Raw genomic sequence first — 25,923 nt, 5'->3', positions numbered from 1 at the left:
GTAATAAAATTTGATGCGAATATATTAATATAGGCAATATATAGTTCGAAATCATCGTACGAATATTTATGTTCATGTTTGTGAATATGCAATACCATCCTTATTTACAATGAAAAGGAATTAAATATCTATAGTCGCATTGAAATCGCACAATTGTCTTTGATTTGAACATTTGGTCTTTCCGGCAAAATTAAAAAAAAAAATGTCAGCTTTACAGTTAACCTCACATAAAAATATGATTTTCATTATCAAGTTTTAAAAGTAAGCAATATCAGTTTACGAAATCGGATCTTGGGCCAGGTGTGCGGTTATATACTCACGACTTACTGGTTACCCTTTCTGCAAACTTTTGAACATAAATTGGACTGCATTTACTATTTTCTTGACTATACAGGACTATGCTAAATGAGACGTACGTATATCCAGTACATGTACCTCAAATTATTCCTGCCTTAGAAATTAATAATATGATTGCATTTTAGGGGGGGTGCCACATTATCCGAGCAAGACAACCTAAAGATGATCGATGTATTTTTTTTCTCAATTGAAATAGCATTGTGTAGTGGTATAACTCAGACTTCTCTACCCTTCTCTCCCTCTTGTTCACTGCTCGAATAGTCTGCTGGTGACACTCACTTCCAGTGGTTATAATAAGCCCATATTTTTGAGGGGGCTAGACTTGGCGTAAGGGGAAAATTTTCTAAAATGATGCGCGAGAGCGGATCGAGTGAGCAAAATCAATATTGTTAATATTTTGTGACATTATAAGCCTACATATTAAAAAAAATAATATATCACACCTATTTTTTTTTTCTTTATCTCATTTTTTTCTTGGTCGTGGAAATTCCTTTTGTCCTTGTGTGTGTGTGTGTGTGGGGGGGTATCCATGGACATTACACCTCCCATCTCATACCTGATATAAAGCTGATGGAATCGTTGAAAATATGATTTAGCACATAGGGAGGGGGGCTGACCATGCAAACAATTTTTACGTTTTTGTTCACATTTTAAGAAAAAATAGTCGAAATCCAAATAATTGATAAATCAAATACAAATATTTTTTTAAACATGTGTACACGTTGGTATCAATAATGCACTAAACACTTTCTTTTATTTGATGCAAGATGAAAGAGCAATATATAGAAATACGCCTCGGTCAAGAGCCGTGCCGGGTTTCGAACCCTGGACTTTCATAGTGCAGTCGGGCGCCTTATAGACCTCTCTACCACGGCACCACAAGAATTTTTGTTTGAATATTTTTTCTTCCTCTTTCAAATCAATAACAATTCATATAAATAAAGTTTCTTTGCATTTGTACAACAAATAAACAAACAAATATATATATATATATCAATGTCAATGAGATTACAAATATTTTTTTAATGGTTACAAATGAAATCAAACTGCCAAATTTCTCTTCTATGACAATGTGAAACTATGGAGGAAAAACCCATATCAATCGACAAAATAAAGAAAAAAATCCTTTGTAAAAGATGATCTTTTTCCTCAATAGAAAATTAAATTATTGTACAAGGATAAAAAATTATTTTAACGGTTAATAAGAGGAAGGTTATTATCTTAAAACGTCACTACACACTCACCTTACCCCCATACCCCCTCCCCCCTCATCTCTCTCCCCAGACACCCACACAAGCTCACCACCACCCACAGCTCACCCCCTCCTCCCCTTGTTGTGACTAGCTTAAACAACGTGTTCATTTTTTTTTCTGTGTAAGGAAACCGACTTATTTGCAGCATTCAAACAACTACATTTGCCCGTTGTAGACATTTATGTTTACAAGAGACTAAGGATTATCCTTTCCATTTAAGGACCCAACAAAATGTTGATTTGAATAAAAAGAGAAAAATCCAACAAGCATAATACTAAAAATTACGTAGGTCTGATGTAAAATGAGAAAGTTATGACACTAAAAAAAAAAGTTAAACTCACATGGTCGGTATGCAAATGTGGGGACTGATGACATCACTCATTATGATAATTATGTGAAATATTCTTATTTTATCCCCGTTGTCCTGTGAAAAAAAAAAGATTCCTGCCTGAACATGTGATATTATCATTGTTTTTGACACGTAATATGGTTCAGTCAAGTTGGTCCTTATTGTCAAATCTGTAAAAATATGAACTATTGTATTAATTCAAACAATAAACAAGTGGAATGCCTCTGGCCGTCTCACCTGCATCACGCGGTTCAATATAGCAGCAGTGCTGACTTTGAATACTACTCTAACTCGCACAAGATGTTCAGTGATACATGGTTACTCTTATGTCCACTTTTTATGAACTAGACCAATAAACTTACAGAGATATGATGGTTATTCAACAAAAAACCCCAACATGGCCAAAGTTCATTGACCTTACATGACCTTTGACCTTGATCATGTGACCTGAAACTCGAACAGGATGTTCAGTGATACTTGATTACTCTTATGTACAAGTTTCATGAATCAGATCCATAAACTTTCAAAGATATGATGGTAATTCAACAGATACACCCAATTCGGCCAAAGTTCATTGACCTTGGTCATGTGACCTGAAATGCGCACAGGATGTTCAGTGATACTTGATTACTCTAATGTCCAAGTTTAATGAACTAGACCAATAAACTTTCAAAGTTATGATGGTAATTCAACAGATACCCCCGATTCGGCCAAAGTTCATTGACCCTAAATGACCTTTGACCTGAATCATGAGACCTGAAACTTGCACAAAATTTTCAGTGATGCTTGATTACTCTTATGTACAAGTTTCATGAATCAGATCCATAAACTTTCAAAGATATGATGGTAATTCAACAGATACACCCAATTCGGCCAAAGTTCATTGACCTTGGTCATGTGACCTGAAATGCGCACAGGATGTTCAGTGATACTTGATTACTCTAATGTCCAAGTTTAATGAACTAGACCAATAAACTTTCAAAGTTATGATGGGAATTCAACAGATATCCCCAATTCGGCCAAAGTTCATTGACCCTAAATGACCTTTGACCTTGGTCATGTGACATGAAACTCTAATAGGATGTTCAGTAATACTTGTTTAACCTTATGGCCGAGTTTTATTAACTAGGTCCATATACTTTCTAAGTTATGACGTCATTTCAAAAACTTAACCTCAGGTTAAGATTTGATGTTGACGCCGCCGTCGGAAAAGCGGCGCCTATAGTCTCACTTTGCTTCGCAGGTGAGACAAAAACGAAAAGAAGTAGTGAGTGAGTGACATCATCGACTGGCTCATTAAATTTGCTCGTCAGTGGGCATGTGCATATAACTGTTTTGATAAAATAAGCGAAACTTTAAATTGTCGTAACTTTCTTATTTTACATCAGATTTTGATTTTAAAAAGTCAGTGTTATATGCTTGCTTGGTTTTTCTAGATTACAATCAATTTTTTTCTGGGGTGGACTTGACCTTTATATTAATCAGCTTAATTCCTATATTATGGCGTTTGGGTACAGTTTGTTGATGTTTGTCAGATGTTTGCCAGATGTACGTGCAAAACCACTGGCAAAATGGAAGAACATACTCCAATGGCCATGAAAAACATCAATGTGGTGTCCTTTGCAGAAAGAGTTGCAATCAATCGCAACTTTAAAAATCATGCGTAACTTGGTTTTCAACCAATCAACAGCGCGCATTTGGGACTTTCGATTTATATTTTTGACTTGCGTTTAAACGCAACTCTTTCTGCAACGGACCCCAGGTTAATGGCTCACTGGTTTATTAAGACCTGCTGCTTTCTACTCGAGCTCTCAAATGGATTGAATTTCTCTTTTATTTAAGTGCACGATCATTCCAGCCTGTTTCATTACCTCAAGTATATTGTACATGTTGAATAAATGATGGAGATAGTGATGAAAAGTGGTCTGCAATTACACAGAGTGATGCATCATCGGTTAACCATCGTTGATGTTAATTATCCGGTATTGATGAAGAAACGCTATCATGACTACTTTCAATTTCAAACTATACCGATTGTCGCCAATGGACGCAATCTTCATATGAGTGGAATTAATTGCCTACCTTGTATGCAGAATTATCAACTAGTACAAAAAAAACACTATTTCCCAAACGTTCAAATTCGTCTGGCACGTTTAGTAAAGATACACCACAACATAATTGTTGAACATAAGCTGCTTCTGTACAATCTTTTCAAAGAGAACCAATGATTCCATATCAGTTTGATTGAAGACAATTTAAAATACAAGCTCGACTATGAACATTAAATATCTGGAACTAGTCATTAAATCATATAACCATCTCCTCACATGTTGGCTTTCGAATTTAAATTAGACCAACCCTTGATTTTACTCCATTATTAAAATTCCAGGTTATTCTGATGCATCATATGATTTTTAATCTTCATTGTTCAATTTTAACTTCAAGTAAAAAGACTCAAAAGATAAAAAAGGGATACAATCAAGTAACATACATAAAATATGAATAATGTTTATAGAATAATGGAAAGTACAAAAACGAATATAGGCCTTCGTGTCCGTATTTCAGTTTGTGTGTGCGTGTGTGTCCAACCATCGAAATCAGCGGAAACCATTTAAGGATAGTCGATAGAAGGGGGGGGATGTAAGTAAGAGGAAGATAAAGAGGAGAGAGAGGGGGGGGGGACATTATACATTTACAAATCCAAAGAAAAAAGTACTTGTACACTCCTACGTCAACAGCGGCTGTGAATAGAGAACATGACGACAATGAAGCATTAATTTATTTATTTTTCAAACATACTGGATTCGTCAAATAAGGGAATACAAGTAAATAGTGGAGGGAACAAACAGAAGAGGCAAGATTAATCACAAAAGCTTCCAACATTGTAATAAAGACAAATTATATTTGTTATACAGTTCAAGAAATCGATCACGGAATGATAACATTTCATATACATTCATTAAAAATCATTTTAACGGCAAAATGATTTCTCATAGTTTACTATTAATCTACCGTTTTCATCTTTGTACGAGTATGTTGTAATCAATCGTCGTTAGTTTGTATTCCTGCTTTATGTCTCAAGTAGAATACTGACCTATATACGAACAACTACATAAAAATAGCATAATGTCGAATTTAAAGGAGTAATGAAATAAAATAAAGCTCACCATTGAAAAAAGTTTTGCTCCCTCTTTTTATTGTGTGGGTGTCACCTACAATTTACCATCCATCATGTCTATCAAGTTTGTGAAAGGTGAATTAAAATCCAGCCTTCTTTTAAATTTTAAAGGGGGGTGCAGTTTTGATAAAATTGCAGGATTTTATCTAAATAACACGTCAACCACAAGGTATCCCATTCTCAATTTAAATGAAACTACTTTTGAAATATCACATATCTCTATACAGGAATTCACCTTCATGTATCGACTTTAGCTCAATTTTACATGGATCCATATCCGGACAGGCGAGGATCGGGGCAGGATAGATTTTATTATAATTAAAAAAAAGGTTGGGCGACTAAATATTCTATTGCCCGGTACACAAAGCCTAGCAATCATCGTATGAGAATGACCAACGATCGCTTACATTATGTTACAGGACCTTAATCTTGCAATGGCCATTATCATGATTATGGCGGAGGCATAAATGCGTTAAGTCTAGCATGTCGAGAATCTAATTAGTCTTTGTAAGTAAATGCTCTTATTTTGTATTTGTCTACGAGTGCTCCTTTTCAGTGGCGTATCAGGGGGGGGGGGGAGATGGACACGTACCCCGGGCACCGCTTTCAGGGTGGCGAAAAAAGGGGAAAGGAGACGCAAAAAAGTAAAGGGGGAAATGAAGAGAAAGGGCAAAGGCATTTAAAGGCGCAGAAAAGGAATACCAGTGAAAGTGATTAATACCCCGTCCTATGCTATTACCACGGTAATGCAGTTTCCAACACATTTTAAAAATGAATCTTGCATGTATTTACCCAGGGAAGAATATTCATGCCAACTATTGATTAGTGATATACTTATTCTCTTCTAAAATTCGAACAAACAAATATTACATTATTCCCTTTTCAAACGTAAGTATCATAACTTTACATCACTAGGTGCTGGTTTGCATTTTGATATACGTTACTCTTCATTTATTCTTAAAACAATTCGGAAATATTTTTTCTGCATGGATAAATTGTCAAAATTTTTCATCACGCGCTGATTTCATAAGGAGATATAAATGCTCTTCCTTTTGAACAAATAACCATTAAAATGTCCCTATTTAGGTGACGATATATAATATACATATATATATATATATATATATATATATATATATATATATATATATATATATATATATATATATATATGTTTATATATATAAATATATAAATCAACTCGCGCTTCGCGCTTGCAATCCTCCGATGCAATAGTATCTTATTCATGAATTCTTACAAATAGTCATTAACATTTTCCACTTTCAGGTAATTATACTTAAAAAATCAAGTCACCCCTAATGCTTGCATTACTTGCTTAGTTATATAAGCGTTGTGCAATTATTTATCCCTAAAATGTCCCGAATTTCAGCTATATCAATAATTTTGAGATCTTAATATCTCAAAATTGAAAAAAAAAAGGTCTCGCACTTCGCCCTCGTATTATCGGTCGATTAGTTTAATGAGATACGTATCATCTCTATTATAAATTCCTAAAAAGGGTATTTTTAAATGTTCCATTTTCAGATCTGAATATCAATAATTTTCAGCTAGTGCTTCGCGATCGCATTCATTGTTTCGTTAGATGATGTTTATGATTCCCCAAACCAACTAAGAATATTCCGTCTTAACGTCTTAATACTGAAAATGATTCGCACCCTCATTGATATTATGTTTTATTTTGACTGGTCGTGTGATTAAGAGTAGTATATATCACACTTTGAAATGGACGCGATTTTAGCACTTACCCCAGGCGCCGTGTGTCCTAGATACGCTTCTATTCTCCTTTTCCTTTTTTAAAGGTAATCATTCTATCATTGTGCATATACACTATTCTGCTTCTTCAACTTATAATCGCTGTTCAACATGAAAGAAAAAAAAGATAGAATCTCATTACATCACATTTTGAAGAGAGCATAATATTGCGTGTTTTTTCTACTGAAATACCTAGGCCTATATATACATGTATTTTTGATTTCAGGCAGATTAAAACGAAATAATTGATAAAAGCATAAACGTGTGTGTTACCTTATATACATATATAATCAAATGTAATTACATTCTTCGATGATTATTATGAGGTCCATGACCAACAGCATTGAACAGTATACACAGCAATCAACATTCAACAGGCAAGAATTAAAAACTGGAAAAGATCTTTATAAAGTTCATGTTATAATGTTTATAAGTAATTGAGCTTCCCTTGTAAATAATAAAATAAAAGTTAAGTGTTGTGTCCGGCGTGGTGCTGACCAGAACTGCTTTGCCCTTTGGAATAGTCCCTTCTGGAGAGGGTAGTCCAGAGCGTCGAATTTCGCATGGTCGTTCGCCAGAGCTTCTTCACGCGTTTGTTGGCACCGAAAGAAAGAAAGATGAAGACACCTTGGAAGCCGCTGACGATGATGAAGAGATACTCTGTGAATGGCACTCTGACAACCATCATTAAGAATCCAAACAACCAGGTGAATCCAAGAAGAGCTGAGATCTATTGTAAATGATCAAATAAGATTTGGAGAGTAGAAAAGAACACTTTCACGTAATCGTCGGCTCTCATAGAAAGATGTACAGTTCTAATGGAAGCGGGTTTGATGGAAAATATTGAAAGTGAAGAGCTTCGTGGAAGTTGCGATATTATCCCACCACAGTGACATGATACAATGCATGAAAAATATCAAAGGTCATAACCAAGTTATCATTTCCAAGCATTTAGTAAAGATACCACTTTAATGATTATCGTGTCATGAAATATCATAAAAATTTTACACAAACAAATTAGTTTCACATTTTTATCAAAATTCCATCTAAAAATTGCAACTGATTTTTCACTTTTTTGACTGAATGATCTGATTCTCCACTCTATTCATTGTTTGTATTCTTTTCCCTTTTTAGTGGGTGTCGATTATCCTACATTATGCCATGTACTGACACCACAACACCCGGAAGTCGCTATTTAGATAATCTTCTTATAGAAGAAAATGTATCATGTATCATGCATATTTACAAAAGTATGCGCTGCGCCTTTTTCCAATGGCCTACTTCGCATTCCCCATTGTTTCGACTAGTAAAATGTGAGGATTCGCGATGAAAAGACGCTTACAGGATCAATGCGTAAACGACGATGTAACGACGCAGCTCTGACCTATCTATGGTATACATGGTATACTGAACTCTAAAAGCTGAAGAAATATGGACCTACCTTGATATATATTCGGAGTTCTACAGCCCACTGTTTGAGCTGAGAGTCCTGGCCAGCTTTCAGCATAGATGTTGTCTTCTTGATAGAATGAACCCCGTGTATAGTGATGATGAACAATACGAGATTAGCCAGGAGACAGATAGACATTGGAACAAAGAACATCACTATGCTAGATAATGTGGCAAGCCAACATCTGGTACTGTCGTATTCCAATAGAGGACCATTCTGAAATCCTCCGAACTGAAGTAATATAGTAATGAAGACAAACAGGAGTGGTGTACCCCATCCAATAACGAGAAAGGCGATCATTTTACCACCAAAAGAGCTCGACGAAAACGTCTTCATGTTACTTGCTGCGAAGCTTCGACTCAGGTCCCAGGCGAGAATCGTCGTCCAAACAAAAGAAGCGAGGAAGAAGAAATGGGACAATACAGCGACGACTATACAAGGTATTACTAACCCAGATACCGAAAGACGGACGTACTGAAGCAAGATTTGTCCGAAGAACAAGGCAACTATGAAATTCATTATGGAGACACCCTGGCGGTTCCGCAAGGTAGAGAAGGCAATGTAAGTTATCAACGTGGCCAAAAGACACACTGATGATATCGCAAAGAGAACATGTCCAAGGATAGTCAATGTCCTTCTTGGTGTGACATGATGATCATAGCAAATATTGATGGAACCATCGGGATTGATAAGAATGTCCTCGATGTCGTACATCTGATCCTCATGGACCATAACCGATCGGTTATCTTGGTCAATCCATTGAATGGAATCGTTCGAAACCGTTAAGAAAGGACAGGTTTGTAGAGCTACCTCACTCCCACACATGTTAAATTGATACTGGAATGAGACATTGGCATCACCAAGCTGCATGTTGGTGATGTTGCTCCACCACGTGGGTCGGATATAAGATCCGTTGAGGAAAATAAAAGACTCATTCTTGATAAGGGAAGGCATCAGGTCCGAATAGTGTCCAACAAACATATTTTCCATTTGACATTCGTATGTTGTGTTTTCAGTACTTTCTTCGACGTAACATGAATGACTCACGGATATCTCTACATTTTTGCAATCATCACTCCTGTGAGTTTGAAGAAGAAGCATAATATCTCTCTCTATCAAGCGTTCATCGATCGATGGATCTATGTTATCTCTGTAATTCAAACTGAATGATATCCTATCATTATCCACGTATGTCGATGACTTTAATAGGCAAGGTGGTTGATGATTGATTAAAGATACTGATCTATTATCTAACATGATGTCCCTAAAGCAAGCGACATCTGCTAAACAATCTACTGCTCCTTTAAGTTGATCGATGGTAAAATTTTCAGATTGGCAGACTGGCCAGTCCGATAATATTTGGACGCAGTTACCATTGGGATCTAATTCAAATCCTTCTGTACATTTGATGGTTAAGATAGGTTCAGGATGGATAAATATGTCAATGATCCCGAGATCTAGTTCAATTGGCATTATAGGATCATAACCAATATCTATCGTGATGCCTCTCATATCGATAATATCAAACGGACATTCGAGCAGGGGACCTCCACTGCAATGACTACAAGACGGGTGCTTATGTATGATACCGTCACCGATGATTGGCATCTGATAGTACTGACATTCAAGAGATACATTTTCATCTGTTCCGTTCGGACACGTTTCAGTTGCATTCAATAGGCAAAGACGAGGTTTCGGGATATAATTAAAGGTAATCATAAAATCTTCAATCGATTCGCTGCTATTTCTAGAAGCATTTGACTGTAATGGCGGCACTGGCGAAAAACAGTCAAGGGTATCATTTCTCCACATACAAAACTGGTCTGATGAAATGGTAAAGGAAGTCAACGCACTTTCATCATATCCATGGCAAGTAGCACAACCGAGATTTTTAAAGTAGATATCCTCGTAAATGTAAAATACCTTTGTTGTCACATTGGGATTAACCTCTTCACACTTTTGTTTGACATCCTCATCTAAAGACCATTCCGAAGGGCATCTCGCGACCATCCGATACCCATGTTGAAGATCTGGATGAGATTGAGGAAGAAAGGAATCATCGATGCACTTCCAAACATTGAGGTCTAACAGAGTACCCTCAAGGATGGTTTCATTCGTAAGAGTCTTGTTTGATGAAGTCTCGTTGGAAGATGTCTCGTTTGATGGAGTCTTGCCAAGGACAGGGTAGTCTGGACAGCAATCGCCAAAGAACTGACAAATATCATCGCATCTACATACAACTGTCTCTCCACCACCAAAACACGATTCCTCAATGCAGGTTTCCGAATAGAAAACGTCTGTGAAAATAAATATATATGCAGTGAAAGGAACAGTATAAGATCGTATTAAAAATGGTTATCAATGCCTCACACTATATAACCCCCCCAAAAAAAAATAGAGAAAAGGGGAGATAGGCTAGCGTGTTTGGAGACTAAAATTAAAGTAATTTGCCTTGGGAATTTAAATAATATTAGCTGTAAGCCGTATGATGAATTGTTGAAAAATACTTTTACAATGTCCAACAATACTACAAAAAGGTTTGAGATATTGCTAGGAGCTTGATTTGTGTTGCTTTGTGGATATTCACCATCGATCCCAATATCTCTTTGCTCCAGTGTACTCCGCTTCTCCAAGTCGTTTAGATTTAGATGCTAAAGTATTGTGTAATCAAAATTACAAGCTACAATGAAGTAATACTTTCTTTTATTTTTTAAACACTAAATGTGATTTAAACTATTGCAAAAATAACTTAAAAATCTTGTTTTAATACAACACGGGATTATATATAGGCTTACTGAAGACTGGGCCTGGCGTAAAGAGGACTTCTTCACAGAAACTCATATTCATGCCGTCATGTTTTTTTTCATATTTTTAAACACTAAATGTGATTTAAACAATTGCAAAAATAACTAAAAAATCTTATGTTTTAATACAACGTCGGATTATATATAGGCTTACTAAAGACTGGGCCTGGCGCAGAGAGGACTTCTTCACAGAAACTCATATTCATGCCGTCATGGGATGATGAAGAATAGGTTCTATTACCCACGATATCTGCACAGAAATATAAATATACACATTATATAACAACATTCATCACAGCCTTCTTGTCGAGTGGGATAAGATATAAAATCAACTAAGCGTAAATCATAATTATTCTGTTCATGAAACTTATAGGCCTACTAGTAATGCCGAATCTTGTCTGATGGCCAATCATCTGTATCCGTAATCAAAGCCATACACGGGACACGGGATTTACATGAAACCAAATCTCTATCTCTTGATTTGGAAGTGAGACACCTGTTGTGACTTTTTGTGAATAATTGGACTATTCTGAAATCATGTCGTGGGTAAACAAAAGAGATTCATTTCATTTCATTTTATTTCAACACGATAAACGAACTTCAGCCAATGGCTGTTCTTCTGAACATCCGTGCGTACATATTAAAATCACATTATATGTATATACAATTAAGATACATAATACGAAATAAATATACAATTAAAATATCAACAATATTACAAAGAAAAACAACCAAACAAACAGAACAAACATGTTTACGTCACTCTGGCGTCCAATCTAAATATGTTGAAACTATATTACTTTTAAGTCATAATTATCATTATCATAATTATCTGTTTCAAACGTAATTCTACAATTTAAAACCAACGAACAATTCTCAAACCTATAATGAATTTTCACTTCACCTGTAAAGTTCGAGGGAGTGTGAACGCTGATGGTCACATTAAATCCTAAATGGGTGACAGACGAATCGGAGACAAAAGACAACCACATCTCATTGTCACTCGAGACCGTGATACAAGGAAGATCTGATCCTGAGAAAGTAGTCAGTACTGATGCTCCATACTCTAGGCCAGAACCGATCCTTACGTGGTCATGACGTTCTTCAAGATGAAAGGCATTAAAAACGGCCATGACCCGGTAGCCTGTTGGTCCAGAAACAAGCCATTGAATGTTGGCTTTATTTGGATAGGAGTCTGGATAGTTTGGTGATACGATCGTCAAAGACTCTCCAAAACCGAAAGATTGTACCTCTGCTGCGATGCCAAGATATAAAGAAATTTGAAACATAACCATATTATTACCAGTGATTTCAGACGTAGGCTCACCCCAACACTTCTCTGATATAGACCTATAAACACCCGAAGAATACCCCCGGACCATGACCTGTAAGAAAATACCCCTCTATGATGGACAGGACAAGCATTCTGTAGGACAGATATCCTTAGGATGACAAAGTTATACGATAATTATTTCCACGGTAATAACCCCTATAGGACAACCATTTTGCAGGACATACCCTCGGTGAGCTTCACTCAGAAAACTAACACTCATGGAAAATTTATTCCTATAATAATAATGATGTGGGAGATTGCCTGTGTGGTAATTGTGGATGGTACTTGCTCTCGGAGTAGTTTCCTGTTTTTTCCTTTCCTGTTCTAAATCGTTTTTGTCTATATAGGGTTATCTTAGAGGGTGGTAGGGTTATTACCGTAAGGTATTTGTCGGGGAATAATAATTATGTTTGCAAAGAAAGTCGTCCTATAGGGGTACCCGAAGGTAGTTGACCCCGTGACATCGTATAGGTGTCCAAGAGATGGCTTAGTCCGGTGCAACAGGGAAAATGCATGAGGTTGTGCGTACACATCAATGCTGAGGGTAGCTTTGGATGTGTCATGGAAGGACCAGATTGAAACAAAAAATGTTATGGTGGTTTACCGAAGACCACAATCAAAACAATGGAAAAGAGAATGGCTGGGCAGGATGCTCAACCTTCATAATTATTGGCATGCAGACCAGTTCTGTGGACCAATACCGAGAAGATGAATGGGTAGAAGAAGGGCATAATACTTCGATAGGATTATCAGGGTCACCAGACAGTTCATTTTAGAACGTGAAATGCAAGATGGGACAGCTTGGGAACCTTGGTCCTTGATCCCGAAACCCAGAAGTGGCATGGGTCTAATATACTCAAACTAGTCGTAGAAGTAGTTGTCCGTGTAATAGGTAGCAGCAGCAACAGAAGTAGTAGTGGTCATAATTAGGTACTTTTCTTGGAAGAATGGTCCGACAGGTGGTTGTCTAATGGTCTCTACGGTTGTTAATTCATGAATGAGAATCGATCTATGTTTTACAAATAATGGCTTCAGGACCTACCAGGATCAGGGCTTGATGACGTAGAGAGGACACTGTCACAGAAAGTCATCATCACGTTATGCGAATCAATGATACCTGTATTGAAATTAAAAAAAAATCCTCTCACTCTAACATGTCACATAGCCTCATTACATGTGAAATCGATAGTGGGTAGTATGTAATCGACCAGATTATCTTAAAAAGCAAAATGTTGATTTGAATCAATAGAGAAAAATCAGACAAGCACAATGCTGAAAATTTCATCAAAATTGGATGTAAAATAAGAAAGGTATGACATTTCAAAGTTTCGCTTAATTTTAACAAAACAGTTATATGAACGAGCCAGTTACATCCAAATGAGCGAGTCGATGATGTCACTCACTCACTATTACTTTTGTTTTTTATTGTTTGAATTATACAATATTTCTATTTTTACGAATTTGACGATTAGGACCACCTTTCCTGAAGCACAAAATGCCACGTGTTCAGGGATGAATGAAACTTCATTTCACATGACACTGACGATAAAATGAAAATATTTCATATTTCATATAATAAAATACAAAAGAAATAGTGAGTGAGTGATGTCATCAGTTCCTCATTTGCATACCGACCGATATGTACATATAACTGTTTTGTGAAATGAAGCGAAATTTTAAAATGCCATCATTTTTTATTTTACATTCGATTTTGATGAAATTTTCAGTGTTATGCTTGTTGAATTTTTCTCTTCTTATTTAAATCAAGTTTTTGTTGGGGTGGACTTGTCCTTTAAGTAATTACCCAGTTGCTGCTATAGATTCTGTCGCCATGCAGCTATAGAGTATATCTCTCATTCAAAAATTGCGCCGTCAGTCTAAGAATTCAGACATAGTATACATGGGTAATGCTCTTCCCAACATTTTCAAGTGAGTACATTACACTATAAGCGTAATGAATTTTACATTTTGAAATAAACAAAATAAATCATTCTTGAAAAAAAATTAAAGTGAATTTTCAAGTCACCTGAAGAATTCGAGGGAGTATAAACGCTGATGGTCACATTAAATCCTGTATAAGTGACAGACGAATCGGAGACAAATGACAACCACATCTCATTGTCACTCGAGACCGTGACACAAGGAAGATCTGAACCTGAGAAAGTAGCCAGTACTGATGCTCCAGAGTCTAGACCCGAACCGATCTCTACGTTGTCATAACCTTCTTCAAGATGAAAAGCACTAAAAACAGCCATGACCTGGTAGCCTATTGGTCCAGAAACAAGCCATTGAATGTTGGCTTTATTTGGATAGGAGTCTGGATAGTTTGGTGATACGATCGTCAAAGACTCTCCAAAACTGAACGATTGAACCTCTGTTATGGTTTCGCTGCTGAAATCTAAAATGCGAGAAATATAAAACATTGTTACTTAATCGTTAAACAGCGATTTCGGGCATTCTCAGACACGTACCCCACCCACATGAACACCCCAATGGCAATGAATGCACCCTCACCTCATTACCAACAACGACGTCCACCCTACATGACATAACCCTGCGGACAGAACTGCCCCTAAGGTACTATGGTGATTACCTCGGGGCAGTCGTCCAGGTATAAATGTCCTTGAGGGTAATCATTAAAAAGAGTGATCATGAAGGGTGAGGGGTAAAGGTCCCCAGCTTGAGAGTGGTGAGGGTAAGGCTGGAACCGGGGGGGGGGGGGGGTGGAAGTGTGGTAGAACCATTACTAAGACAGGGTTGGATGGTGATTCTAACAGTCCTAACAACAAAATTTGCATTCGTTCGCTAACATTTTCTTCCAGAAATCTTCTAGAAATCTCCCTAAATATAATTATAAAACACAAACATACTTATAATCTATAGATAAATCTACAATACAAAAATAAATTTGAGAAAGTTATGATAAAAACACACACACACACCCCACACAAAAGAAAACACATACTAACCGTTTGGTCTAATAGTTGACCAAGTAGATACAAACATAATTAACATGTGCATGGTATGTAAAGTAGGCCCTACTTCTTCACTGTCAGTACTTCCATTATTGATTAAGATCCACATGACTCCAATTGGAAGTTTCATCAATGCCGAACATTTATGTAATCGTTTGGTCATTCTGTCTTTGACAGGACAATCTTTTCATTCGCAACTTTGATACTTGTTGACCTTCCTCCAACGTCCGTGCAGAAAGAACGAAGGGCCATCCATTCGGGCTGTGGTGAGTTGGGGACTCTTCAACAGTGGGTTTATGGGGATATCTCCTCACCCCCTTCAAAAAATACATATTGAATCGCCAAAGAAAATGACCAGAATATGAGATAATCATTTTGATTCATCTCGCTCGGTAACTCCACTCTCATAGCAAATTGCTTTTTTTAGAACTTTCCACATAACGATTATTCCAAATATGATTCATTTAATAAAGATACACTTCTTCTTCGTGATAGGTCCACTCTTCTTTTTTTAAGCATGGAATTCTCCAGTATTCATCTTGACTCTGACCGGTAACAGTGTTAATTAAACAAAGTGTTTCATTCTATCATCATTTTGCTCCTTTTCTTGTGCGAAGTGTATATTTTGTTAAAAGTGTCCTTTTCTGTTAGATTTGAAGATTTTTTTAATGAATGAATGCAACCAAAAAGGCTCAGTCACTTCGCCCTCCAGTAATAATGTTACGTGAATTACATGTAGATAGAGAGACCTTTCCAATCTCTCATAATCTACCTCATATTAGACACTATGCAATCTCCAATGTCCTGAAAAAATTCTCGCTATAGCTATGCCCACTCGATGAGTCATGAAATAAAGTTGATGTGTAACAGACTAACAGTGGCATACAGATGGAAGTGGGGGCTGTGGGGCGCTTGCCTCCTAAAATAAACACAAATTCACGACCCCCCCAAAAAAAAGGAAAGAGAAGGGTGAAATGTGATTTTATTTTCTGAATATTAAGTCAAAATCTATCACAAAATTTCATTTTTATTTGCTCGCTCGCAACTTTTTTAAATAATTTTTGTCCGATACTCCACGTCTGGCCCCTAAATATTACTTTTGGCTAAATTACGTCACTGACGTGTAATAAAAATACTATGCAACATCTAACTAAACACACTAGTCTAAAAAGGGAGAAAGAAGTATGCATATCTTTTTTTTACATTTTTGAGCCTCCTAATTTTATTTTTATCACTTGAAAATTGGGGCAGAAACCAATAAATATTGAATCATGATACATATACACCAGCCATCGAGGAGTTCAGAATATATATATATATAGAAAATGCATGGATATGAATAAATCATGGAGTTACTATCGCCGACATAGTAACTCCATGAATAAATCTAGATCTCATGAGCAATAGGCATTATGGGACACACATTCGCATTATACTACAACATCAGTTAATTTGACAAATCATTAAGAGAGCATACATAATTGAAATCTAAGTGCACGAATCACCTCATCGCGCGGTACCTATATCATAAAATAATAACAAGATTTTTAAACTAAAGATTCAATGAAACGGAATTATAATCATTTTTTTTTCAAATATCAAAGTAAAGACCTTTTCAGTTTCGGTAACTATCTTGAATGATATCACAGATATTGGGACTTATTATTCAAAGAAAGCGGTCAATGTATGCATATTTTTTATTAAATCATTCACATGTTACTTATAAAACTAAACAATGCGACAAGCCAGGGGCGCGAGGTGAAATTTTGTCTACTGATATTGTGCAGTCTGTAAGAATTCATGAACACGATCTGCATCTTACTAAACCAATCATACGAACATTAATCACAAACTTATTATTTTGGTATACATGTATGTACTCTTTGCCTCTTCATCTCCAACACACGGAATTTTTGTTGTATTGATCGGAAAAGGGGGACCTATGAAGGAAAGCTTGTAGCATCCGCACTTCATTTAACAAATAATGCGAGCGCGAAGCGCGACCTAATATTTTTTTAAATTCATATCTACCTAAAAATGTATACGAATCTCAATAAGAATGTGAGTGTAAATGACAAGCTGAATCGCTTTAAATTAATTACAACGGGTTTAATTATCATTACAATCATGAATAGGACATGCATCGAACTAACAACGCAATGCGAGCGCGAAGCGCTAGCGGAAATTTGATCTTATCCTCACATTTTACTTCACCTTTCTTCCTCCTCTTTACTTTCTATCTTATTTTCTTCCTCCTTTCTTCCCTTCTCTTCTTACCATTCTTCTTCATTTCCCTTCTTCTTATATGTATAACAATAAGGTCATGAACACTTGAATCGGGTTTTAGTCACTTCCCCCTGTCTTTAAGCACCTTCGTAATATCAGCTGGTATCAACAATTTAGAAGTGGCCTTGAATTTAATGAGTAATAATCTACGCTATCAAATCATTTCATATTTGATATGAGCGGGTAACAGTTGAGATTCAAGAATGATAGAGACAATGATGATAACCGCAATATAACGGATGAAAGTACACTTTGAAACTCGACACTGGACCGGAAAGATTATACACCAGAGGCCTGTTTCATAAAACTTGTTACAATAACAAATTTGCAACAAAAGTTTAAAGCTACTGAAAAGATTCAATTTGATTGGCTGATAGTACACTTGTTATATAAATTGAGCCTTTGTTCCTTTAACGAATCTTTATGAAACAGGCCCCGAATTCATAAAAGATCTCCCCAATCCTCAGTAAACAAATCTATATCAGATTCTTCTTTTTATGATCGAACAAACTGGTAATTAACCAGACATGCATGGTCTCCACACGACATGGGGGAGTACAATACTATAATTAGATAAACATACAAAATATATAACAATAACGGGTCACAATAATATTTGTTATACAAGTTTAAACTCTTAAAAAATATTAACTCCATTGTTGAAAAAAAAACAAGCAAAAGAAAAAAGAAAAAAAAATGGTGAAACAGGCACTCTCTCAACGAAGTTTCCGCTCAGTTTTCGGCCTTTTTTTTAATATTTAAATACATTTATTTTTTTAATTTCAACATCCAAGAAACAATATAATTCCTTTGTAAGGGTCTAATGATTATTCATTAGCAATGTACACATTCCCATCATGTCTTGAATTCTATAATAATATGTTGCTTTGTCTTTCACTTCTGATATCTTTCAAGCAAGGTGCTGTTTTATCCATGCTGCGGGGTGGAAGTGGGAGGGGTGGAAAGACTCAACCCGGAGGGGAGGGGGGTCGGAACCCTTCCATCCGCAAATAAGTGTACTAATTTCTAACAATATTCGTTCCTTCATAAATTATCATTTGACAAAATAGATTATACAAAATCATTTCGTCATGAAATAATATAAATATGTAACAAATTAGATATCAGAAGGTGTTATTCCCCATGTGGCTGTATACGAAGTGACACCCCCCCCCCCCAAAAAAAAGAAACAGTTTCATTAAAAGGGAAACTAAGTATTTTTTAACATAACTATTGTTACACGGTACAAATCTAGTAATCTGAAAATGCTGTAATGTGGGTTTGTAAAATCCCGCCTAGAAAAATAAATATAATACCAATTGATTGTCTGTATAGGGAACCGGTCTACATACCAAGTGAGAAAAGTGTAAATTTCGTGATCAACATTAAGATGCCACCGAATAGTGGCGATACGTATTTTGTTTGATTGCCTGTCTATAAAATTTCAAGGTGATTGGAGATGATCTCAAAATCCAATCGACACCTCGTATCTCGCATATAGCATCGTAAATATTAATATTTAATTTTTAAATTCAATGAGATGGGATGAGAATGGGAGGTTGAGGAAGAAGGATGAGAAGACGAAGAGAATATTGGTGATGATGATGATGATGGTGATGATGATGATGGTGATGATGATGGTGATGATGATGGTGATGATGATGGTGATGACGACGGTTGTGGTGATGATGATGACGGTGATGATTATGATGATAATGGTGGTGGAGATGATGATGATGGTGGTGATGATGATGATGATGAAGATGGTGATGATGATGGTGATGATGATGGTGCATGGTGATGATGATGTTGATGATGATGATGATGGTGGTGGTGATGATGTTCATGATGAAGATGGTGATGATGATGATATTCACGATGACGTCCTAATGATGATGACGTTAATGATGAAGGGGATCCAGGGAGAAGAAGAACATGGGAGGAGTCGGAGCAGGAAGAGAAGAAAAACAAGAGGAGGAAGATGAGAAGGAGAAAAAGGAAGAAGAGAAAGGGGATGGATGAGGAGAGTGGAGAAGAGAATAAGAAATACAAGAATGAAGAAAGGAAGGGGAGGGGTATAAAATTTACTACTCTATCAGTAGAACGTCATTAATCATTTATGGATGAATAATTGGCTGTCGTAATAAACTCGCCGTACATTATATCAAGGAGCTTCAAACAGAAGCTCCTTGATTATATCAAACATTCATGCGGTGATTTCTGAGAATGCTTTGCTTGATAAAAACGCACCCTTCTGAGATCATGAATCAGCACAATGTCATATGTTACAATCATCATTATAATAGCGGCCCTAATTATATTTGATATATTTCAAAGTATTCTCATTACAAATGCAATATACTGATCTCGACGACCTTCTGTGGCCCGTTTGGGAAATCTAAAATATTTCCCAAGGCGAGCTTGCTCCCAATAATTTACAATGATGTCTAATTTAGGACCGTATATGATCGGACTTAATTTTATTTCGTGCACTTGTCTTCTACAATGACCTGCGAGGTTATACAAAACTGTTTTTTTTACAGGCATCAATTTAGAAATTTGTTCTTTAACCAATAGCGTATACTGCGAAAAACATATTGAGGGGGTGAGTTTGAAAATGCCGATTCACTATGTCTGCAATTAACCATCAAGTGAAGTGATCGAGCCTAAAATCCACAATCTTCAAATATCTTATCACAATTGTAATGAAAATAAAATGGACAAGAATGATACCCAAGAAAGTTCAATTGAATGTTTTTTTTTGTTTATTTACAAAATATCATATATAGATTCACTTCTTATAATCTTAGGGTCTTCAGCCCTAACCCCCCCCCCTCCCCACCATGAAAGCAGTATCTTTGACGCGATAACAAGGCAAGCCTGTCAGCACGGTTTCATAATCATGATTAGAGTAATTACAGATCTCTCATCATGTCTCATTATCTTATTTTCCTTCTGTAATCTCCAAAAGGGCTCTGGAATCGGATGGATACAACTTCAATTCGAGAGAAAAGGCGAATGTGGACCTCGAGAAAAATAAGGCTAAGGCTTGAAGCCGCAGTTTTTCATCCATATATTATGAACATGTACATATTTCTGAGTGGGTGTGTGTGTGCTGCGATGCACTAAAAACTCTGGTGTCCTTACATCAGATGATACTTCATTTTTTTTTCGATCAAAAAGATTTATGCATGTTTTGTAGGCTATACATGCAGAGTTATATAAACCTATACATGTATTTAACTCTATGGCTACATGCCATACAGGCAAGTATGCCCTTTAATTAATGAAAATGGTTTTAATTGCATTGGAGGTTCTATTATCAATGATTGCCCCCACCCCCCAAAAAAATAAACAAATAAAAATAAATAAATAATAAATAAATAGATTAAAAATGTATGGTATATATAAATATAATTAAATTAGCAACTTTGGAGCTGTCTTTCGTATCATGTCACATTTCTTTATCGTTATTTAGAATAACCAGCATCACTTATTGTATTTCAATATTTTTAAAATTTGACTGATCAAGTAAGATTCCTAGCCTCTTTTAAATAATACTTTTCAGCCAGTAATTCGACGGACTTCATTCATTGATGATGCATTAAATTTAGGAACCATGATGTCTAATTATGATAGTGGTCCTATAAACAGAACAGTACAAAATCCATAAAAATTTGTAATAAAACTATGATAATCAATTATTATTATAAAGGATTATATGCGATATTAGGAAGTAGATAGCTTTTTGGTGTAATTTAATAGATTATTAGACGAAATAAAAACTTAGTGTAACTTTAATTGATTTACTCAATGTAATATTCGTTTAACTTTAAAATATTTGTAATAGATAATACACATAAGAATGCAAAGCCTATTGAATAAAGATGTCCTGGGTTAACTTGGCTCTATTATAAATGAACAGCGCATTGTCTTCTCTTTTTTTCCAGAGCAAAGTTCAATTTCACGGGAAGCAATGTCGGAAATTTTGACCATCATAATGTTTACATTATGTCTGAACTGCGATATACAGCATCGTGGCCGTACAAAAAGGGAATCCTCTCAATGAACAAATTCTACATAGCAACCTAACAAGAAAATCGAGATCCACCCAGAGTTGATAACTAAGAAAGTAAAAAAGCTTTCGAAAAAACCTTACCAAAAGTTCATATAAAAGTTGAATAACCTGTCATGGTGATGAAAGCAGATATATGATCAATCAATCGCGCAAGGGTATGGCCACGTGTTTTGAGTTGGGCCAATTTCCGTTACAACTCAATTTTCCCCACACAATCACAATTTATATATTTCTAATGCTGTTTGACATCATATACCCATAAAAGTATATGTATATTCTGAAATTGTCGGAGGAATTAAAAAATGCAATAAAAAAAGGCTTAAGGTAATGTCATAAGAAGTTAAAGGTAATATGTGGAAAATTGTGAAAAAAAATGTTACTTCCCAATAAATCTTAGAATCAGGAAAACTTTACACCCTATAGGAAAACAAAATGCAAATTTCAATTATATAAAGACCTTTCCAATGATGTATAACTTGTTAGGGATAGCTCTTACTAAAACAATTTTGTGCAATCATCTTTTAAAACAAAAGTTCATATCGCATTTTTTCGGATATTGTGTAACAACGCCTGCATGATGTACCCCCTAAATATAATGTAGTCGGTCGCATGTCATAAGGTGGTCCAATTTCGCGAACAGGGTGAAAATGGTCAAAAATTTTATTTTTTGATATGTTATAGCTATTACCATTCTCTAAATAATGAAAAAGTTTTAAGTCTCGAATACCTTTATTTTTCCTTAAAATGACTAATTAACATTAATTATTACATAGACGTCAATGTAAATGTGAATTTTGAAATGTGTTTTTTCTCAAATTGGACCTGCTGCATATAAAATGGTGTCAATAGTTAATGCAATATTGGATCACCCTCGTATTTTGCAGTTATAATCTTTAAACATCAATTATTAAATATGTACCAAAAATCAAATAATTATCTATTGTTGTATGCATATTAATTACACTAATTAATTAACAGTATTTAATTTCACATTTTTGCCCCCAAAATACCTGTCACTGTATTTATATGCTTGGCAAAATGACAATATCATGGGTAGAAATGTTTATTGCAATGATACACAACATTTGTACTAAAAATTAAGATTACAAATTAGATAATTAACCAAATCTCTCCGGTTTACTAATTGATTAGGTTGCAGATCCGAGCTGACATACACATGTATTCCATTGCTGCATATTTTCAAAATTGTCAAATTTTTATGACATTTAGTTGTTCCCTGCTTTAAAACGCCCAAAAATATGAGGATAACAGTCATATTACATATTATAATAAGTTGTTAATTAGGTTTAATTAATATTTTATCATTTACCACATCCACCGGCTCCGCATCCACCGGCTCCGCCACCCCTGTTACTTCAAACTTAATGTGCTATAGTTTTTGTTCCTGATATTGTATTGATTTAATTCATAGTAATATATTTAGCCTATAGTTCTAGCTTCAAAATGAGATATTACTCAATAAATTTGGTCAAGATGCTGTGATGTAGCAACAATTTATCCATGGCACCGTGTGGAAAATTGTTCATACGCCACCCTTTTTGCACACCCAACTTATGAAATGCGACCAGTCATCATTTAGTACCAGTGCCCTCCCCTGGTAGTCTTTTTTTTATTATTGAGAAAAAATGTTCTCTGAACGCCTTTGTGCCAGCCAAATAAATGTCGCCACATTGTGACGTCATGTCATATAATTCATAGACGCAGTGTGATGTTCCATATAGAGAAGAAAAATAGTAAGTGGTGTCAGATGACGACTTTATTGCTACAAACAAGTCTTCAGCAATCAAAAATGTATAGCACGTTTACTGGCTATCTGTTGCTTTACCAGAATAATATGAAGATTCCGAATCGTCAAAAAGTTCAATGTCAGATTCTACACTGTCAAACTTAAAACCATGAGGTCATACTTAACAGATTAATTTCTTTAATTAGTCTGTGCTTTTCCTTTTGAAATTTTGGCAGCTTCTAAACTTTATTGAATGTGTAAGTTAACCCATGCAAAGCATTTTTTTTACTCCAAGTTTTCAAAAATATAACCGAAAGAGTTTACAATCTCCTTTGATTTAATTCACCATACAAAATGCAAAAAGTGCCTCAATAACAACGGACTCTTCTCTTACCCCCACCCCCCCCACGAAAAATATCTGTATATACGGTCAAGGTTGTATGTAATGAAACTTTTGAACGCACACGATTGGAAATTTAATCATAAGGTGCCAGTCAAATGGAATAATAATGCAACATAACAGTCAATTTGGGTTTAACTTGACCATAACTTCAAAATTCCACACCATATCTCAAATCAGAATCTTCTTGAAAGATTTGATATCATATTCTCTTCTTTTTTATTTGTGAAGATAGAGAGGGATTACTTTAAGACGGATGTCAACCCAAAAGATTAACTGTATTTAGAAAATAATGATATTCAAGTTTTATGACGAGTCTTAAATGTTTTAAGAATTAATAATTATAAAAATGCACATTTATCACGCTATTAACAAATACTCAATAATATCATTGTGTGGGTTGTGTGCCCTTTAGTTCACTGCAGGAACAGGAGTGAATGCCTTTCACATTATATTCACAAAAAGCCCATTCTACAATATGCATCAATACCTACAGGATTTAAATAGTAAAATATATATCATGGACATTCAGTTTGTAAGATAATTGTAAAGGAACGTGAACTAATACACAGTTTCCATGCTGTATACATGTATATATGCGTACACTTTCAACAATTCTCATCCAACGTGCTAACAAAAGATGAATAGATAAAACTCACCAGACTGGCCCTCTGTGAAATCCACTGAAACCAAGACAGTTATGAGCATCAGAGACCGAAAGAGATCCATCTCCGAATTTCATCCGAGAATAACACACCGATTTTACCAACGTTACAATAAAAAATTTGTCTGCAGAAGATAGGTAAATTGGACCTCCACAATACGCATCAGACAGTATATAGCCAAGATTCATTGGGGGATCACTACCATCAGTTTACCACCATCTGAGAGACTGGTGTATCACCTTTATTACCCTCCATGTCCCGTAAGAATCCTTTGCTGGACGTGGGAGAACTGGTGTAGGCCCACGCACATTCGATCTCACATTTTGCGTCCTGTGCGCGCGGGATCCGGTTTGCTCATCTTTTATTAAAACGAGTTGGCATGTTAGGATGTAAGGTCAGCCTTTAAGGTCAGTGTTGTTATGGTTATCTTGCTGAGCGATGCAAACAGGGGAGGGGCGTCCAGATGGAACTACAAGTCTTTATCGTTAGGGTATCCGATGGGGATCGAGTCAGGGGCGTTGTAACGATCGGGGGGGGGGGGGGGGTGGCAACCGCCCCCAATGATTTCTTGAGACCAAAAGGCCAATTAATTTCTTATTGAAACCATTTTATTTTTTTTACTTGTCAAATCTACTTCAGCACCCCAGCAAAAATCGTTCCGAGTGCCATGTTAAAGGAAACCAAAACCCAAGAAGAGAAGTAATCTTACTGGTAAGAGTAAAATGAGAGGAAAATTTTAAAAGTTGTTTAAAAAAATATAAAAAAGCTTCAAAATGGCTGATCTTGTGGACAACTCTCCATTTGTTTTGTACACAAATTTTCCTCATTATCTTTCAAATTGCATCTTGCCTCCTTCTGAGCACAACATATGTCATGGGAAAATATAATACACACCATATATAAAGTCAAGGTCAGGAGGAGATAATGTGAAATATGTAAAATAAAGGGGGAAATCTGAAAATATGTGTACAAAACAAATGGAGAGTTGTCCACAAAATCAGCCACTTTGAAGCATGTTTGCCAGTTTGAGGATCCACATAGTAAGTACAATAAGACTTTTTAATCGTCCATAACTTGCTTATTTCATAACCGATTTTGATGAAACTTTTTTTAAATTGTTCCTCTCATTTTACTCTTTCCAATAAAATTGCTTCTCTTCTTGGGTTTTGGTTTCCTTTAATCGTACTAATCTTTATAAAAACTTCTATTACAGAATAAACTTATAAAGCAAATTATTTAGACACTTATACAATGAAAATAAATGTATAATGGTGC

The 25,923-nt window shown here is 35.7% G+C and overlaps 1 protein-coding gene across 1 annotated transcript; it reads right to left on the bottom strand.

Annotated features, from left to right (window-relative positions):
- Positions 1-6,521: 6,521 nt before the first annotated feature.
- Positions 6,522-24,832, bottom strand: LOC121407144. Its single transcript, XM_041598083.1, has 7 exons — positions 24,643-24,832; positions 14,524-14,895; positions 13,540-13,614; positions 12,069-12,416; positions 11,319-11,414; positions 8,352-10,657; positions 6,522-7,640 (listed from the first exon to the last, which is right to left on the bottom strand). Exons 1-7 carry the CDS (start codon positions 24,710-24,712, stop codon positions 7,380-7,382), a joined length of 3,528 nt encoding a protein of 1,175 aa, XP_041454017.1. The 5' UTR covers positions 24,713-24,832; the 3' UTR covers positions 6,522-7,379.
- Positions 24,833-25,923: the final 1,091 nt, after the last annotated feature.

This window comes from Lytechinus variegatus, chromosome 2 (genome assembly GCF_018143015.1).
Source record: "Lytechinus variegatus isolate NC3 chromosome 2, Lvar_3.0, whole genome shotgun sequence".
NCBI classification, from domain to species: Eukaryota; Metazoa; Echinodermata; class Echinoidea; order Temnopleuroida; family Toxopneustidae; genus Lytechinus; species Lytechinus variegatus.
This window is presented reverse-complemented; position numbering and strand designations above follow the sequence as displayed.